At 43.2% G+C, this 20,322-nt stretch overlaps 1 protein-coding gene across 4 annotated transcripts in view; it reads left to right on the top strand.

The window, feature by feature from the left end:
• Positions 1 to 313: 313 nt before the first annotated feature.
• Positions 314 to 20,322, top strand: part of Nexn (nexilin F-actin binding protein) — a 30,161-nt gene continuing 10,152 nt past the window's right edge. Inside the window, exons 1-7 of one of the 4 annotated variants that reach the window (XM_050149524.1) lie at positions 314 to 559; positions 11,331 to 11,403; positions 13,733 to 13,811; positions 13,901 to 14,049; positions 17,170 to 17,211; positions 18,555 to 18,746; positions 18,827 to 18,997. In XM_050149524.1, coding sequence (XP_050005481.1) covers positions 402 to 559; positions 11,331 to 11,403; positions 13,733 to 13,811; positions 13,901 to 14,049; positions 17,170 to 17,211; positions 18,555 to 18,746; positions 18,827 to 18,997 — 864 coding nt within the window. In that variant the 5' untranslated portion in view covers positions 314 to 401. Of the gene's footprint in view, positions 560 to 11,330; positions 11,404 to 12,820; positions 12,944 to 13,732; positions 13,812 to 13,900; positions 14,050 to 17,169; positions 17,212 to 18,554; positions 18,747 to 18,826; positions 18,998 to 20,322 lie in introns of those variants that run through there. The other 3 variants (XM_050149525.1, XM_050149526.1, XM_050149527.1) reach the window with 3 other exon arrangements.

Consider the following 20,322-nt stretch of genomic DNA (forward strand, 5'->3'; position numbering starts at 1 on the left):
TGCTGCGCTCACACACCCCTGCTTTTGGGTGCTGAGGAGGCGCAGAGGTGGTTTGGTTTCAGCCAAGGAAAGGTGAGCGGTTGCGTGGACTCACATCCCGCTACCTAAGCGCCCTTTTCACTTAGCGCTTCCGAGTTAAAGAGGAGCAACAAATACAGTGTTGGCCCCCTGCCGCCCCATTCAGTAGAAAGCGGGAAGGAAGCTGTTCCAAGTGAGTTTTTATGGGGTACTGGGGCAGGGACGCGCCGGCGGGTTGCCAGGAGGCAGCCCGGAGTGGCAGCCACCGCCCCTCTCCTTTCTGGGTGACTCTCCACCCCTCTCCAAGAGCTGCGGAGGCGGTGGGGGTTGGGGACTGGCCTGGCGTCCCGGAACAGCTGCAGCGGGCGCTGGGCCCGTCTGGAATGCGGGAGCCGGCTGCGCACCAGGACTTTTATGGAAACTTGCTGCTGGCGCGCGGCGGCCAGAGGGCTCGAGGCGGCTGGAGCGGCGTGGGGAGCGCGCAGACCCGGACGCGCAGCGCGGAGCTTGAGGAGCGGCGCGGCGCCCCGGCGACAAGCGGGTAGGAGGGCTGGGTGGGGTGAACACGGAGGGGCTCCGGGCCCGCGGGGAGCACTGCGCTCTGCCCCGCCGGCCTCGGCTGCGGGTTGGTCCCTTGCCAGGCCTTGGGTCTTCTGTTTTATCGGAATCTGGACGGCTGAGTTTGGGGGAGAGTGTTCCGGGGAGCCGAGTGTGTGTCCACTCCTCCGCCCGGGACCCTCAGGGTCCGAGCGGGTGAGTTCTCGGTGGCCCAGCACGTGCCCGCCGCAGTCTCCTCCAGCAGTGGCTGTGGTTTTGAAGAAATTGCTCATAGGTTCCTGTGAAAACTGGGAAACGAGGGATTTATAGTCTACCATCCCGGGTCTCCAAATTGCTTCCCATCGCCAAGACTGGGATTATGCTTGGAGGTTGAGTTGCTACCTCTAGAAATCGGAGTGGAAACACCGTGTGAATAAACTGTGAGATGTTCAAATGCAATGTGTGCACATATGTAATATACATGCAAACATACATACATACATACATACACACATGTGCATGAGAGAGAGAGATAGGATCAAGTTGAGAGATTAGGTGATTGCCCAGTGGTTTTGAGACATGAATTTTATTTTTAAGGCCACAAAGTGGGGAAGGAATTGAGCGTAGATAATGTGGTAAAAATAGCATAAGGTCCGCCCTCACAAAGTGGCTGCCCTTGGAAAAAGACAGGCAAGCAGAGAAAAGACGCCACTGACCCGCTCTCTGAGAATAGTGACGGAGTGTCATTCATCAGTCAGATTTTGTTAATGAGTTTATACTACAGGAGCCCATTGGGCAAGCAACAGCAGGAATACGTCTCCATGAAACGAACTCACATTTTCAGACCGGCTTGGTCATACGAAATTGAGCGAACTATATAATTTTTCCCCCAATATTATTCTTTTATAGGTTAAACTGCTCTCTGATTTTTTTTTGTTTGTTTTGGGGTGTTTGTATGGGAAAGTCCATAATTACCTGAAGTCTTTTGTTTTGTTTGGCAGTGGGCTGTAGTATAAACGGACTGTTTGATGTAGTTGGTCCCTGCTAGGCAAGTGCTCTTGCCACTGAGTTGTTTTAGACAGGATCTTACTAGGTTGTCCAAGCTAGCCGTGGACTCACTCTGTAGTGCAGGCGGGACGGCGATTCCCGTCTCAGCCTGCACTTGTTGGACTTACAGGCCTGTACCCTCAGGCCCAGCTTAGTATTTTGTCGCTTGCCTGATGCTTCTGAGGAATCATTAAGAGAAATGAGTGCAATTTTGAATTTTACCTGCAACGGTTGACTTAGCCCAATGCAAAAACTGCAACAAAATCCAGTTTTCCGTCTAGCAGCGTGTGATGCGATCTGGCTTTAATAGGTTTAATAGATTTGCAGTGATGCTGAGGGAGGAGCAATTTTTTTCTGCTTTCCTTAAAATGGGATCTGTGCTATTTTAGAACTCTTGACATGTAAGGCTGATGATTGTCAAAATGTATGTCATCTTGAGAAGACTATATTTAGCGTCAGCCAAGGAATGCATTATCTGGGTTTTGAACAGCGCTTTGTCCTGGAATTTCACTTGAAGCATTTAGGTTAGAGCTTCGTTTGTGAACGGCACGGCAGCTATGCGCATACATTTGGGAGAGATTAACTGGGGGTTTCGTTGGCTTAGAAAGAAGTGCCCGAAATGATGGGCTCCATTTGTGGGGAGAAAGCTCCATTGTTTAAAACGATATCAGTTATAGGTGTCTAGGAGAACGGAGACGGGGCGACTGTGAAGGAGCGGGACCCGTGGCACACATCCACGCGTGTTTATAGACGTCTCTTGGTGTCTTTGCATTATGCAGCCGCACACGAAGCTCCTTGGTCTCCTACCGACAGCTGCATGCTTCTGCTCTCACTGGACCACTCTGGTCCACATAACTTGTGCAGTTACTTTCCTGTTCTCTGGTTTTATTAGTTACATAGTACATACATTTGAAATTGCGGCTTTTTAAATTTAAATATCCACTGTCTAGTGTGGCTTATTTTATGATAGCGTGCTTTTTATGTTTTATGAGTGTATTGACTCCATGCATGTGTGTGCACCGTGTGGATGCAGTTCTCAGAGGCCAGGAGAGGGTCTACTAACCCCCCCCCTCCCCACTGATATCTATGCAAAGAGCAGCAGGAGCTCTGACTGCCTCTCAACAGCTCCTGGTGGTGTCCATTTTGGTCATGGTGCTCTCCACTCTCCTGGGGATGGAAATCAGTGCCTTGCATATCCCTGGGGCGTACCTGCTGCTGTCTTGGCAGTGTGCTTCCTACACACACACACACACACACACACACACACACACACACACACACACACACACACACACGGTTTAAAACAATGAGGAAAGCTGGGCGTGGTGGTACAGGTCGTCAATCCCAGCATTCAAGAGGCAGAGGCAGGTGGATCTCTTGAGTTTAAGGCCAGCCTCTCTATAAAGTTCCAGGATAGAGAGACATTGCCTCAAAAAGAAAAGAAGAAAAAGAAAAACATCCTCTTAGGTAGTGTTAGGAAGCAAGGAGAGGAAGTTAACACTCAGGGACAACTGTGTTAGTGTGTCTCCCAGAACAGGAGATGGCCATGGATTGCTAGCTGAAACAAATCAAATGACTTTAGAAAGTGTGGAAGAGATTCCAGTAAAGAAGTCCTTTCTCGGACCTCCAGTCCTCGTTCCATTTATGTTTAGCGGTGTTTGCCGTGGCCTCTAGAGCTTGCTGATCATCTCAGCTTGGCTGACTTGACACAGCCTGGAGTCTGCGGCGGGAGAGGAGAACGCAGATTAGATTAACCTGTGGGAATGTCTATGGGTGATCACCTGACCACTGCGCAGGAGGCCCCTCAGTGGTTGGCAGCACCATCCCCTTGGCCCACTGTCCTGGGGGCCCTGGACTGTGTGTGAAAGCTGGGCAAGCAGAGGCCTCAGTTGTTCCTGCCCTGGGGACTGGTGACCTGGACAGGTAAGCTGGACAAATAACCCTTCCATCCCTGAGTCGTTTTCAGCCAGGGTGGTTTCTCACCGTAACAGGAGGAAACGAACTCGGCCAGGAAAAGGAATGACTTATTATTCTATCCCACTGCCCCACTGACTTCTCAGCCAGAATTCCAGATCTTCCCATCCAAACATGGTCCTCGTGAGGGCTGTCTTCCATTTTCGATAGGGGAAGGAAGCCCAGCGGTTACAACCCCTGAGTCTCCTGAAGTCTGTTTCCTATCCCGGGTTTCTGATGTTGCTGTCTTGTTCTCTTAGGTGGGTGATCATCTCGGGGCGCCCTTGTTTAGGCTGATTCCTGTTACCTCTCCCATCTTGGCCCCATCCTGTGTCCTGAGCGGTGTGACTATCACTGACACAGCATTGAGGAGCACACAGATTTGATTACCAGGGCTCCCGAGTGGTAAAAACACTTTGAAAAGAATCACAACCACGGAAAGGCAGGAGGTTATAGTTATTACAGAAGAATGCCAGAGTAGGCTGCAGCTTAGTGTCTCTTTTGAGGGGCTGCAGCTTAGTGTTCCTTTTGGGGGGTTGCTTTGGACATCTATTTTGCAATATGCTCCAACTCACATCAGCTGTCAACCTGGTCTGGGTCATGGGGAAGAGTTTCAGCTGAGTTTTTTCACGTTGTTCTGTGGCCGTGTCTGTGCGAGATTGTGTTAACCGACTAGGACCCAGGTGCTCTGGCCCGTACAAAGACACTCCTGTGGGCAAGTGGGGGCACCTGAGAGGAGGCCGCCACAGTGTTCCTTCTCAGTTTCTCCCTGGCCTGCTTGAGCTCCGGCTCTGGTTTTCTTTAGTGACAGTGACCTGGAAGTGTAAGCTAAGGCAGATCTGTTCCTGCCTGCACTCTTTCTGACCGGTGTTCATGGCACAACAGGACAGCAGGATGGTGAGGTCTGGCTCCCCCCTCGTGAGCTGTGATGAAGCGTAGGACAGGATTATGGTGTGCTTTCATCTTACTCCTCCTTCTGCCGAGATAGGGTCGTAGCTACGTGGTCCTAACTGGCCTTGAACTTGTGGTTCCTGCCTCAGGCTTCTGAGTGCTGAGCGAGGTGCGCGCCATCCCTCCGGTTTGTAATTTTCTCATCACTACGATATGGTTAGATATCGGTTTCTTCCTTTATATATTGAGCCAGGGTCCTGCTCTGTAGCCAAGGCTAGCCTGAAGCTCCTAACAGTTATTTGCCTTGGCTTCCCAGTTACAGACTTGCTCTCCCCATGGCTGGCTAAATGTTTTTGTACAAGTTAAAAATGATAAAGATTTAGGCTTAAATTTTGTGAAGTTCAAAACAGTTTCATTGTTTCTTTCAAAGAGTTAGGTTTTAACACTTTTCTGTATATATAGATTTGTCTGTATATATAGTATGTATTGTTAAGTTTCTCATTTAAAACTTCCTTGAAAGTTGAGACAAACCCCTGCCTGACAGTAGACACTTGTGACCCTGTCAGCACCAGGAGGATGAAGGAGGATTGAAAGTTAGCCAGGCCAGGCCTAATCTACAAAGTGAGACCAGGCCTCTAAAGTAACAAATGAATAAACAAGGAAATGATTGGGAGACCAGCCTGGCTGACTTAGCAAACCGGTGCAGTCCTGCAGCAAAGGAAAGTGGGGGCCCGAGACAAAGTCTGGGCAGTTTCACTCTCCTGAGATTATTAGCAAGGTCATCACAGTACCTGATGGGCAGGCAGCTATGATTTCAAATTCCTTTTGTGCATTATTTGCTGTTCTTGCAATGCTGTGGTTGTGTGTCTAAAATGTGAAGGGAAATAAAACAGAAAGCAGAGGTTACACACAGGTCTGGAGAGTCTAGAATAAAAGTTGTTATAGGTGGGGTAGGGGTGAAGCTCGGTGGTGGAGGGCATATATGTGGCGCCCTGACGTCACACAGCCTAAGGAACAGTGGTCTGGAGCTGGGTAGATGGGTCAGTCGGTGAAGCACGAGCTGTGTTTAAATCCCCAGAGCCCATGTAAAGCCCGTGCCCTCACATCAGCGCTCCAGCCTTCCTCCAGGGAGGTGGGGAGGAGCGGAAACAAGCCAGCCATTGGAGCTCCCAGCCAGGTAGTAGGGCACCTGCGGCAGGCAGTGAGAGAGCCCGTCTCATCAAGGTAGCAAGTGAGGGCTGCCCCTGACACACGCATGCATGCTGTGGTGCACACAAGGCTGAATTCAAACATACACAAATATACAGACACGAAGAAAGGTACATAAAAAGTGTCCCAGCTCGTGTCCTGACTAGCTCTTTGTGTGTGAGAATATATCTGTGTGGGTGGAAGTGCCAGCAAAGGCCAGAAGGGGGAGTCCTCTCCGGGAACTGGAGTTACAGACATTGTGAGCTGCCATATGGCCCTGGGAACTGAACCTGCGTCCTCTGGAAGAGCAGCTGAACCATTTCTCCAGCTCCTCCTCTTGGTAGTTCTAAGGGGCCTGCCTGGCAGTACATTTAGAACTTCATAGGGTGGCACGGTTATGCTACTGCTGCCCCCGTGTGGAAGCCAGAGGCATTGCATCTGCCTGTTTGGACAAAAGTCACTAACACTCAGGTCAGAAAACCTCATGTGCTCCTAGATATATAAAGTCCTTGGGAGTTCAGTTACTGGGCATAGGAAGTAATCTCAACCAATTTTCATTTATCATTCTAAATACCCAGAGTAGATCTCAGTCTCAGTTTTTACTTCCTGGAGTGAGAATTGACTTGATGTAATGCTCTGTTCGGTGATTCTCAAAAGGTGTTCTCAGAACCCTGTACCATGGGGTCAGCAACATCACCACTTTCCATCTGTTCTCTTTATGGACTTCAGTCAAGACAACATCCCATAGTAATTCGCACGTGGAAGTAGATGTTAGGATGTGTTTCTCTCTTGTTAAGCCAGATTCTGAGTTTTCAAAACTATAAAACAATATTGTTCTCCATGTTATCTTTATTTGGGGACATAGCTACTTTCTTGTGTTTTATGGTGATAATAATGTTTGTAATTTTATTTAAGTGAACTAGTAAGTATATATTTTATCACCCTATCTGTAGATAAATTTATATAAATAAAACTTATCCAGCATCTTCAAAAACAGGGCTTTACTTGATTGAGCCCTGTGCCCCGGATGTTCAAACCCCTTCTTCATGCAGGCTGCACTTTGATGTCTTTATAGTATCAGTGCATTTTCTGATCTTGGAACAGAAACCGGCTGGAGCACTGGCTCAGCAGATGGAGATGCTCACTGCCTTGCCTGGAGCCATGAGCTCTGTGTCTGAGATCTGCCTGGTAGGAGGAGTGAACTGATTCCTCAAAGATGTGTTCTGTGGCGCATGCCCACATCCGTATGCACATAAGTGGGTGGGAGCCTTAGATGTTTTATAGTGCAGGGCATCCTGTGCAGACTTCGCGTGCTGTGAGAACACAGTTTATTCTCTTTGTCATTGTATAATGGACTGACCCTAACAGACTGTAGATAGACGCTCAGCAAACATTTCTGAATTTACATGTTTATTAGTTTTATGATTTATTTGATTTCAAGTGTATGAACGTTTCACCTGCATGTATGTCTGTGCACCGTGTACACGCCTGGTGTCTGCAGGAGACTGACGAGGTGTTGGATCCTCTGGAACCAGAGTTAACAGATGGTTCAAGGCAGCTTGTGTGGGTGCTGGGAACTAAACCCAGGTCTTTTGCAGGAGCAGACAGTGCTGAGCCATGTCTCCAGCACCCATGTTTATCTATTTTATCTAGCTTTTAAAAATCATTGTCTTGATAAAACAACAACCAAAAAACCCCATCATTATTAGTAGGAGTGGGGCCTGCTGCAGTGTGGGGGCGTCGGTCAGATGACAACTTTCTGCTGTCAATTCTCTTTCCACCTATGTTGGGTCCAGGACTAGAACTCAAGTGGCCTTTACCCACTCGTGAGCCTCCACTTTAGCTAATTTCCTCATTTCTTGGCTCTGTCATATTCATCAGCTTTAAAATTATAAAAGAAAAAGGGAGCTACTTATTATACAGCACACATGTCACGTGACTTGTTTCCATCACTTAGTGCACAGCACATCCCTTGTTTCCATCCTTCTTCCTAACAGGAAAGCTTTCCTAACAAACTTGTGCTTGTTTTCTTCTAAACCCTTGTATTTGTGCTGGGTATGGTGGCAGAGTCTCTAATCCTAGCACTCAGAAGGCAGAGACAGGTGGAATTCCCATGAGTTCAAGACCAGCCTGGTCTACATAGTTCCAGCACAGCCAGGGCTATGTGGAAGACCCTGCATTTTGTCTTTTTTAAAGGACCCTTTCATTGCTTACTTTATAACAACAAATGAGCCTTCCCCACTGCTTTGAGTGGTTAGTCTCCTCCCTGGCTGGGACATGATTGGATAGGAGGGTATGCTGCACACATGGTGTGAGTGTGTGGCTGCTAACGGGGAAGATGGAAAGTGTGTATAAAGTAGAGGTGCCTGTAGGACATGCTTGCTGAAAGATGTGCTACTCAGGATACGTGAAACAGACGGCATCATTTGAGACAAGCTGTGCCTGGTGGGATGGACCTGGGTGTGCATCTGTGAGGATTCACATCAGAGGTTCCAAATATAAAGGTAAAAAAGACAGATTAGGCTTATAATGTAGAGCATGTTTAACAATATATTTAAGACTTGTCAGCCATACCTAGAAAATTAAGCAAACTCAAATATCTTATATGTAAGGAGGGGGAACCATGTTTAGGGGTAGCATACAGAATCTCAATTTTATTATTTAGTTTGGGAAAGTACTTCATTTGTAAAGAAATGACTTTTAAAAGGTCTTGGAGGTAGGTAGCAGTTACTGAATATACTTGTCAGGATGGAGGAAGTCAATAAGAAAAACCTGGAGTCTGAGGTAATCTGCAGGAGGCTTAATCAGCTGAGGACTCTTGATTCTGCCCCACGGGGCACTCTGCTGCCACTCCCCTTCCCTAAGACCAGAGCTAAGGAGCACAGAGAAGAAGGCCTGGCTGCATGAGGCCAGAAGAACCAGTGCAAGGCATCACTGTGGGGTTTCTGGATTCTGTGACCAAGAATGAATACTTGAAGTTGCTAATCTGGTATTCAAATTCGTTCAGCGTCTTACAGAACCTGCGCTAGGACAGGAGCCCTTGAGCAGTGGAAGAGTCTGTTCTCACTGCATCTTGACCCATTGAGAAGGAGTTGGCAACTTGAAAACAGTTGCCGCGATTCTGGAGGGAAGTAAACTGTGAAAATGGATACTATTGACTTATAGGACATGTATAAATACTGTAGGTATTGCTGGCAAGCATGGTTGTGTTGAAGTAAGAAGTTACTTTGAAAACACATTCCCTCTTGTGACCATTGGCCCTGCTGTACAGAGCAAAGAAGGTGGAACGAGGCAGATGTCACATTAACGAGAGGTGAACATTGCACCAAAGCTGTATGTGATTAATGCATGGTGCTGGGAGTCTGAGAATAGGGCCCAAAGACTGCCTTAAAAATACCGTACAGATAGTTTACGGTGAGGATGGAAGCTGCGGGCTATAGAGATCCTCAGCCAGCAAAGCATTTGCTGCACAGATGTGAAGGCCTGGATTTGGATTGCTAGCACCCGCATAAAAAGATGGGTGCAGAGCACACAACACCCACAGTCCCAGCAGACAGGCTGGTGGCTCCCTGGAGGTCACTGGCTGGTCAGCACTGCAGAATCAAAGTGAGCTCAGAGTTCACTAAGAGACTGTCTCTACCTCTCAACACAGACATGCATGCATGTCATACACAGGTGTGTGCACACACAAGCACTCACACTTACATGTGCCCCCAGCTCCTACCAAGGGACTAGAAACTGAATTAGAAAGAGAATCCTTCAGACTTGTCAGTTGATGCATGCATGTTGTAAAGGTTTCCAGGATGAGATTTATTTTAGTTAGAACTGCAAGGTGGATCCAGAAAGCAAGTGATCTGTAACCTAGGCAGGGAGCATAAAGTGTGCCAGGTACGGAAGTAAGGGCAGGGCAGAACCTAAGTGCAGTGTGCAGGTCACTAGGTATGCAACTGAGTATCCTGCCTTCCAAGGCTGACAGAGCTGGGCTGGAGCCTTATGAAATCGTCCAGGTAAAAAGCAGACTACTTACAAACCTGGTTCCAAAGCATTTGTTAAGAACAGGAGGGTGGGGACAGTGCCTGCCTGTCTACTCAGGGTTCCCTTCCTCAGCGTCTCCCAGAAAAAAGCCAGCATAGGGTAGATCCTTAGCAAGTACCAGTGTAGTGCATGAAACCCTAATTTCTTTCTTTCTTTTTTTTTTTTTTTTTTTTGGTTTTTCGAGACAGTTTCTCTGTAGCTTTTGGAGCCTGTCCTGGAACTAGCTCTGTAGACCAGGCTGGTCTCAAACACACAGAGATCCGCCTGCCTCTACCTCCCGAGTGCTGGGATTAAAGGTGTGTGCCACCATCGCCCAGCGAAACCCTAAATTTCTATGCTATTGTTGAAATAATGATGACTGTGTTATGGGTATAGTGGCCATGCCTATAACCCCAGCATTCACAGGGTAGACTGGAGGGGATCAAAAGTTCCAGGCCACACAAAACAAACCAACAAACAAATCCTTTTGTGAATAAGGAAAGACTACCGACATCTCACTAGAGAAGATATGCCCGTGGGATGTGGGCATACGAAAATGTATCACATGTTATCAGAGAAGTGCAAGTTAAGATGAGCTTGTATCCAGTGCGACAGCAACCACAGCCCGGAACACTGGCATCGGAGGACACGGGGAGAGCAACCCAAACTCCCCCGCGTTGTTGGTAGAGTGCAGCAGCTTGCACCATTTCCAAAGTCAGTTCGTCACCTGGCTCCACTAAGTGCATTCTTACCACACCAGCCAGCAATCAAGACTCGGTATTTATTCTGTCCGCGTAAAAACCTGTGCATAGATGTTTAATATCAGTTTCATTTACAATTACCAAAACAGCATAACCAAAATGTTTTTCATTGGGTAAATGGACAAATATACAATGGGCAAATATTCAATATTCAGAGGGATTAAAGGTGTACGCCACCAGCAGCTTGAAAGGTTCAGTTTTAAAGGCTGTGTTATAATCAAAGCGTGTTCATCCTTAAGAGTCAAATTACAGGAAACAAAAGGATGGATTTAAAGGAAGTGTGGTCATGTAATTCCTGTGCTCTTGTGGGCTCAGCAAGCTCCTCTGGGCTGTACACTTCCTTGGGCCTTCTAAAGGCTCTTTTATGTACCACAAATCTTAAAGAGCTGAAGATTATCACAACTAGTTACTTATTTGAACTTCTGAAGGGAAATTTATAACTTAAAAATTATATCTTTCTATATAAGTATATAAATTATATATTTAAAAATGTATATTAATGAAATATACAGCATATAAAAGGGAAGGTTATTACAATTCTTAATATTAACTTGGTTTTTGTTTGTTTGAGACAAAGTCTCACTTTGTAACCTTGGCTGACCTGGAGCTCTTTATGTAGACCAGGCTGGCCTTAAACTCCAAGAAATCTGCCTGTCTCCGCTTCCCAAGTACTGGGATTAAAGGTGCTGGGGCTGGAGAGATAGCTGAGCAGTTAAGAGTGCTGACTGCTCTTCCAGAGGACCTGGGTTCAATTCCCAGCACCCACATGGCAGCTCACAACTGTCTATAACTCCAAAATCTGATACCCTCACATAGACACACATACAGGCAAAACACAAAAGCACATAAAATAAAAATAAAAAAATTAAAAATAAAAATGTGTTTGCTGCAACACCCAGAAATGTTATTATTATTTTACAGATACAAAAATATACGAAGCTTCAGCCTCAAACTACATAGAGCAAACATGAATGACATTTCGCAAAAGGCAGAGGTAAGTAAATCTCAAAAGCTCTCCTGTCTTGTGTGTGTGTGTGTGTGTGTGTGTGTGTGTGTGTGCGCGCGCGCGCATAGGAGCGGAGCGGGGAGGCAGGAAGAGACTTGGAAAGGTAGGAAGAGATGAGCAATACAGAGTTGGAGGATTGTGGGAAGGGTCATACTTCGGTGATTGTAATTGGTAACATTAGGATGTACAATGAGAGAAGGTTCTGTCTGCAGTGTTGGTTCAGTACCTTTAATCTGGGTTCTGGGAAACATGCATACCGAACTTCTGGAAGGCAGTGAAGAGCTAGGGTCTTAGGAAGAATTTTAAATACATTGGTCTTAGTAATGACTCCTTCAATGTGGCTTTACTGAAACTGGGACCATTGGCGGTGATAATTCGCTCTGAAAAGAAGGGCTCAGCATCTTCTAGCAACAATGAAGGTCCTCTTAACTTCCACCCTTTTTCTGGCTTAGTCACTGAGAATTGAGAGGCCCCAGATGCTGACACTCGTAAGTGACGAGCTAAGGAACTTGAATGGACCAGTGACGGTAGATCGGGCACAGATCAGCAAGCTGCTTGTCCCTGTTGTTAGGAGAATTTAGCATTCTGACACTCAATTTTTTTAACCTCTTTTAGAAACTAACTTCTGAAAAAGATGAGAAGAGTCTACAGCCTTAGTTTCCGATGAGGGGAACCATTGATTGCTCTAGCCTCCTGTCAGATTTCCTCTTTCAGGTTTCTCTTTGAGCCTCTTCTCAGTGGTGGGCCACCCTGCACATTTTAATGAGCTTTTAGGAAGTCATTTTTAGGCAGCACAGCAGGAAGCTGACTCACCTCTTGCGGGGTTAGGCTGGCCTTCAGCTTTGCCTAGCCTGTCTAATATAACAGCAATAATGCTTTTTTTTGTAATATGGGCTTTTCCTTGAAAGCCCAATCTTATGCTTTGTTCTCAAATTCATATCCTTTACTGCGATTGATCTTGTTAATTGAGGATTGTGATGACAATCCTCAATCCAGGTCTTTAGGAATAGGGTCGGAAAATAGAATACAAAGCAGTTTTTAATTAGAGTTCCTTATTTGATTTTTATATTGTACTGGCCTCAGTAGAATGCTACCTTTAATTGGGGTTTCGTTTCTGAAGAAGTGGTGATTTAGCAAAATTTCTGCTCTCGTATTTCGTGTAACTTAAGGAAATTAACTAAAGTTTTAGAGACCATCTAATCACGCTGTAGTGATCCAAATAAGCATTTGAAACTTGCTTCTATTTGTTTTGATGAGTATTTTGATGTGTCTTATTCTTATCCTTGCCTAATTTCTTCTTTTTAAACTTCCTTCTCTTTGCTTTCTTCTAACGAAGATTCTGCTTTCTTCATCTAAACCTGTCCCCAAATCCTATGTGCCAAAACTTGGCAAGGGCGATGTAAAGGATAAGTTTGAAGCCATGCAGAAGGCCAGGGAAGAGAGAAATCAAAGGCGATCTAGAGACGAAAAGCAAAGAAGACAAGAACAATATGTTAGAGAGAGAGAATGGAACAGGAGAAAGCAGGAGGTCATCTGATTTTATTTTATTCTCGTGAAAATGTTACTTTTCTTTATTTTAATAAATTATTGACACTAACATTTTATATAAATTATAACAAAAATGCCTATATTTGTAATCTAATTTAAACTGTGTGTGATCCCCCTTCTCCCCTCTCTGCAGTCCCCACTGTGATCCTCCTCCTCCCCTCTCTGCAGTCCCCACTGTGTGATCCCCCTCCTCCCCTCTCTGCAGTCCCCACTGTGTGATCCCCTTCCCCTCTCTGCAGTCCCCACTGTGATCCCCTTCCCCTCTCTGCAGTCCCCACTGTGTGATCCCCCTCCTCCCCTCTCTGCAGTCCCCACTGTGTGATCCCCCTCCTCCCCTCTCTGCAGTCCCCACTGTGTGATCAGCTCCTTCCCTCTGCTGCTTCTCTCCACTGCTTTCATTGCCTGTCATTAACCATGGTCTAAAATAGTAAACTGAAGTTTCCAGAAAAGTAAACAAAAGCTTTAAATAAATTTCATTACAATATGTTTTAATAATTATTTTCTTTTATAATTACTTGTTATTTTCTTACTGTACCTAATGTAAAAGTTAAAGTTCATCACAACTATAAGATCTATAAAAATTATTTTCCTTATTTTAATATATAATTTTCCTATAAGAAAAAACAGCATGCAGTCTCAGAATTACCTGTGGTTTCAGTGATCCAGTGGATATCCTAGTGGGTTCTCCTGCAGCGGGGGTGGGGCTACTCAAATATAATCTAGTCTGATGTTGGGCCATATGTTCATGGTAATTTATTTAACCACCCAGATTAAAGAAATGCTTGCTTCTGATGATGAGGAAGAGATTTCTGCTAAAGTAGAAAAGGCTTATGTCCCAAAGTTAACAGGTAAGAACTTTGAGGGATAAATGTAAAAAGGCTTGCAAAAGAAAGAAACCTGGCAAAATAGACAATTTTTTTTTTGTGTGTATTCTTAGGGACGGTTAAAGGTAAATTTGATGAAATGGAAAGACACAGACAGGAAGAGCAAAGGAAGAGAACGGAAGAGGAGAGAAAGCGCAGACTTGAACAGGACCTGCTGGAGAAGAGGAAAATGCAGCGTGAATTAGCAAGAAGAGCTGAGCAGGTAGATGCTACAGTGCCGCTTGTTTCTGAACCCAACAGAACAAATGAGAACTAATCAGGATGCTGCCTCGTTAAAATATTTAATATAAGCTTATTAAGAGTGGCTAGCCTAAAAATATTATCTTAAGGGATGCCCAGTACTATGTGCAGAATGTGCCTGTTTAGGATGGTGATGTGGCTTTTGTTAGAAATGATCTTACCAACTGTTTCTACATTCCTTAAACTGACTATCGTCCTAACTTTTCTTGGTATCTTTGAGAATTTTATAATGATATAAGACATTTTTACACATAAACTATTCATAATCACAGAGCACAATATAGCCTTTTAATAGCAATATTTAAATTTTCTATCATTTATAAAACAGATTTTTATAAAAGATTATGTCTATTCTATATGTAAGAGTGTTTTACTTGCACGTGTGTCTGTACACCTTGTGCATGCAAGTGCCTGCAGAGGTCAGAAGAGGGCATCAGATCCCCAGACATAGACAGTTCTGCACCATTATCATGTATGTGCTAGGATCCAAACCCAGATCGTCCAGAAGAGCAGAGGAGCCCTTAACCACTGAGCTGCCTCTCTAGCCCCTTAAAGCAATATTCTAAGGGCCTTAAAACCATATGCTCTGCTCCTTTCAGCTTCTGCCACTTGTCAGAGAGAAAAGTGATAATGAAAATAAAGCATTATTATATACTTGCATTCCTAAGAATCCATTAACTTCAGTTTTGCAAATAAGCTCTTCTTTAACACAAACAACTACCCATTTGGTGGCAAATGGTGACACATGTCTATATGCCAGATTAAATGTTAGGAGCAATGAGAATTTTCCTATACTTTTTCTTAGTGAAACGCTATAAAGAAATAGAATTATAAAATGAGAGCTGTTGAATTAATTATCACCATACATAATTACTACAAATAAATAAGTATGTATGTATATATATGATTTAGGAATGTAGTTATATTAAAACTATAAAGTAAACGAGTAAAAGTCTATAAAGAGTGGCTTCTTGCACTGTATACTGTGTATGTATGTAGAATTAGTCTTCTATACTTTCAAAGCACTGCTATTTTCTAGGGTTACTGACCCATTTTAAACCCAAGAATGGAAGAGTAAGCAGTTGTTTCTCAAAAAAACAAAAAAACCTGTGAGTGAGCGTGACTATAGTAAAGACTGATGCTCAGAAGGTAATTGAAATAAATACGATCATGAAGAAAGCAGTGTCTTCACACCAAACATGAGCTGTGCGGAGGGCGCCACAGAGCCCTGGCTAATGATGCTTTAGCCCTATTAAATTAAGGATACAACAGCAGTGAGTGTAGTAATGTCTTCTTAGAAACCTGTAAAGTTTAATTTTAAAACATAAGACATTTCCCACTCAAATTTACTATGACTCAGTGCAGTGCAGTATGACGTTATTTGTTTATAGTTTACTTCTACAAACCAGTATGCAAGAGGAGTTCCTAAGCCAGAAACGGCTAAAGTGATCACCAAGATCTTATCACTTCTAAGATTGCAGCATCTTACAAAGAATTAAAAAGGAATGTACCTCGTGTATTAGGTACTAAAATAAAAAAAAAAAAGTGTGGGAAAATCCTGAGGGTGTATTATCTAGTTAACTCTGAAGATAGCCTGATGGACAAAATTTAAGAGTCCACCATTTAGGGACAGATATTGGTGGGAAATAGGATCTTGAAGAGAGGCAAGAAAAGAAATATAGGGATGAAATAAGTTTGCTTCCTATGAAGAAAAAACAAGAAGAAAAAGAAAGTTGAGAAACAGTTCTTTGTTAACTTTGAAAGTCAACACTTAACTGAATTCTGAACATTTGTTCCTCTTAACTATACTAGTAGTGTAGCCCTGAACAAAATTCATCATTTTTCATTTTGTTGGAGAACTCCATGGTTCTCTCTTTTGTTGTTCTTTAATGGTTTAAAGTGAGCAAAGATAAAGACACTGACAACAGAACTCTAAGCAAACAAGATGTAGAAGCCCTGTAAGTGTCTGTCCACTTTAGCAGAGATCAGACAGACCCAGGGGAGCTCTAGGAATAGAATTGGGGCTCATGAATTGTTTCTCTTTCCTGTATTCTCGGTGTCTGACTTCTCACATTTTGTGGATTTTTTTATTGAGGAATTAATTTGATTGCTCATTGGAAAACAACTCATTTATAATTATTTTATTAGAGAACCATTAAAATTTTACTGTGTATGATACATGATTGAAAAAAATCTATTCCATTTATATAGCAAGTCAGTTTAATGAGTAATTATGTAATAAAACAAATTATTCTCAAAAATTAAATTTTGTAGTATAAAATTATTCTGATAAAACTATTCATTATTAAAATGTAAGGTACTTTAAGTTTTGTCTTTTGAGATCTGGTCTGTCTAGGTAGCCCTGGCTGTCCCGGAATTTGATACCGTAGATGAGGCTGACTTCAAACTCACAGAGATCATCCTGGCTAAATTTTCTCTCTAAGTTCTTTTTTTTGTTTTGTTTTGTTTTTTTTTTTTTGTTTTTCAAGATAGTTTATCTGTGTGGTCCTGACTGTCCTGGAACTCGCTCTGTAGACCCCCTGCCTGGGCTTCGTGACACTTCAGACTTGTCTAAAGTTCAAACACTGCATTGCTAACACCATCTGTTTCCTTTCTCTCAGCAGTCTGCTAAGCTCCAGCTCATCAAGCTAACCTCATGATATTTCTTCAGAGAAATGTGCTCCAACTTTAGACGATGGCCTTTTCCCAGTTCTGTGTGGCTGAAATATGAGAAAATATTATAAGTACCAGCGTTAGCCTCCCTTCTAATCTAGCTAATATTTCTACCATACTTTATTATCGTGTCACTTACATTTTTGCCAGATATATCTTGATAAAAAAAATAGGGTCACAGTCATCTGATTGTGATCAGTGTTCCTGCTGCTACGGGAGGGACAGAGGATGGGGCGTTTCTGTGTGTCAGTTTAGACTGCTGCTACATTAAAAATTGTTCCCCATAAGCTCACAGTCAAACGTTGAAATTTTACCAGAAGATGCAGCTAAATTACTTTTCAGTTGTATGTTTGAAATCACCAAGCAGAAACTCACTGTAATGTAACGATATGAAATTCTCATTCAATAGATTGAGGACATAAACAATACGGGAACCGAATCCGCATCAGAGGTAACAGACGCTTCCTTTAATGAACCATTCACTGAAAATTATCTGATTCACAAATTATCTTGCAATCCAAGAAGGCCATGCAGAGGCCTTTATTTCACTATTGATTATAAATCTCACAATGACAGAAGTCAAGAATGTTCTGTGAAGGCAAGAGCATGCCTGGGCCCTTTCAAACACTGCCATGTGTTTAAAGAAAAGTATGCTTCTGCCTGCACAGTGGGTCATGAAGACAGGGCCCGGGAGGCTGTTAGGGACACACTGCCAAGACCACATGGTTCCTGAACTAACCTCGCTGGCTGTTGGAAGCTGGCATTGTAAAAGGGCAGTTTCCTCTTCATCATCTGTCTTCTTTCCTCAGAGTTCCTAAGAGCTCGAGTTCTGGCTTTCACACACCATTGTGGAGGGTAGTGTGTATCACTGTGAAGGAATGGTCCAATAACCTTAAAAATATAACCCAGTCAACTAGCAAGGTTAAAATCCAACCAACCAATTTGATGGTGTGCCTAAAATTATGTTTACAAAATTGGAAACATTTTATTTTAGGAGCGTGTGTTACAATTTATAATTTTTATTTTTGAAAAAAGTAGATGTAATGATAAATTTGTAGTAAAATCAATTGTAAGAGAATGCATTTCGGCTAGGTGTAGTGGTGCATGGCTAATTCCAGCACTCGGGGCAGAGGCAGACAGATCTCTGAGTTAGAGTCCAGCCTGGCCTACGTAGCAAGTTCAGGACAGCCAGGGCTACATAGAGAGACCTGTCACAAAACAAACAATTTGTTTGAAAATTTAATAGGATAAATGCTTTACAGCATTATCTATACTATGTTAGTATATCACTTGGGTGAACAGTCAATCGCTTTTCTCATTAAATACTACTTTATTATATTAAGTACTGAAAAATTTGGAAGGAGGAGCAGATTATGGAGAAAGCTAAGTTGGATGTTAAGCCAAACTATCCACCATCAAATTGGTTTCAGGTATGCTCACATGCACATCACCTTTTGTGTAACTGATGTACAGATTGTCTAAAATCAGGCAGTGGTACTACAGTCGTTACTTAACTAGATAGGGTATATTAATCCTATCTTCCAAAATGCAGAGTGCTTCTTGAGACTGCCATAGGTGGATCTCAGGAAGCTTCAGTAGCATGCACAATGAGTTCAGAGAAAGATGTATTTAGGAGTAACTAGTTTTAAAAACTAAAAGGTTTTTTTTTTTTTTTTTTTTTTTTGTCCTTCATAGCCTTGACAGCAATGTAATTCACCACTTATGGAGGTGAAGTACCCTACCACGTACATTCTTACTAAGAGTATGGATGCTAATTGTCTTTCTTACAAATAGGAAGGAGATGACTCACTGCTTATAACAGTGGTGCCTGCCAAATCGAACAAAACATCTGGAAAAATACAGAATCCTGAGGACCTGGACAAAGAGCAAGGGAGTGAGAGGCTTAATCATGAAGACGACAAACGAATAAGATATGAAGAAGAGGGTCGATCTCTCAAGGAAGCAAAGTGTCTGTCATTAGTCATGGTAAGAAGGTTTTTTATGAGAACAAATCCAAAGTTTAGTTAACAGCAATTGTCCTTTGGGTAACAAGTTTGTTTTCATAGGATGATGAAACTGAGGCCAAAAAAGGATCCCATTTTCCTGGAAAACTGAAATTAACTTTTGAGGAACTGGAGCGGCAGAGACAAGAAAATCGCAAGAAGCAAGCAGAGGAGGAAGCGAGACGGCGCTTAGAAGAAGAGAGGCGCGCCTTTGAGGAAGCAAGGAGGCACATGGCAAGTTATCTGTGCTGGCTTTGCCTTCCATCAGGAAGCCTCGCACGAGGCTGACTGCAGGTCCAAGCAGGCTCTCTCTGGTGGGGAAGCCTCATTTCATTGTGTGTGTGTGTGTGTGTTTTTTAAAGTATTTATTTATTTATTTATTTATTTATTTATTTATTTATTTATTATGTATTACAGTATTCTGTCTGTCTGTATGCCTGCAGGCCAGAAGAGGGCACCAGACCCCATTACAGATGGTTGTGAGTACCATGTGGTTGCTGGGAATTGAACTCAGGACCTTTGGAAGAGCAGGCAATGCTCTTAACCACTGAGCCATCTCTCCAGCCCCTTCATTGTGTTTTCCTAGCACTATGAACTGGACTCAGAGCCTAGTGCATGCTAAACAAGTGCTTTGCCACTGCCTCTATTCAAATCCCAAAAGGCATGGCTTTAAAACCATATACATCTTTATATACAATATACATACATATAATTCATCTGTATTTTCTTTGAGCTTTCACTTTGGGGCATCTTATCCAGTATGCTTTAAATTTTTATTTTTAATACTGTATACTCTATTAATATATAGGTATTACTCAATGCATTTGGCTTCCCTTTGTGTGTGAGTTAAGAAGTATATTTAATGGTATGGCTGTAGGATATATTTAAGTCAAATAATGAATTTCATTTGAGGAGTACAGGTCTATAATTCCAGCTGCTTGGGAGGATGAGGAAGAGCACACATCCAAGGTTAGCCTGGACTACTGAGTTAGTCCGAGTTAAAGCCAATCTATGCATTTCAATATAACTGGTAATCAGCTTAATATTTAATTTCAATTAATGTTTAAATGAGCAAGTAATTGTGGCATGAATTTTATATATAATAATACCAGATGACAGTCTTTTATCTGATTAGTGTTAGGAAAATCGCTGTAGTTCAAAGGAAGGAAATTCTTTTTTTTTTAATCTTTTTGAGTCAGGGTTTCACTGTAATTCTGGTTGTCCTTGAGCTCACTGTGTAGACTAGACTGGCCTTGAACTCACAGAGTTCTGTGAGAACTGGGATTAAAGTGTCTCCGTGTGTATGTACCTGAGCTCTAAGTACAAACTGTTTAGTTTATGAGAATTATCTCAGTTGAGCCCTTTAAAATTTGTTATGCAGTCACCTTTATTCAAAAGCTTGAGGGGCTGGAGAGATGGCTCAGCGGTTAAGAGCATTGCCTGCTCTTCCAAAGGTCCTGAGTTCAATTCCCAGCAACGACATGGTGGCTCACGACCATTTGTAATGAGGTCTGGTACCCTCTTCTGGCCTGCAGGCATACACACAGACAGAACATTGT

The sequence above is a fragment of the Alexandromys fortis genome, unplaced genomic scaffold (assembly GCF_014885135.2).
Source record: "Alexandromys fortis isolate MF-2015 unplaced genomic scaffold, M_Fortis_MF-2015_v1.1 scaffold_68, whole genome shotgun sequence".
Taxonomy (NCBI): domain Eukaryota; kingdom Metazoa; phylum Chordata; class Mammalia; order Rodentia; family Cricetidae; genus Alexandromys; species Alexandromys fortis.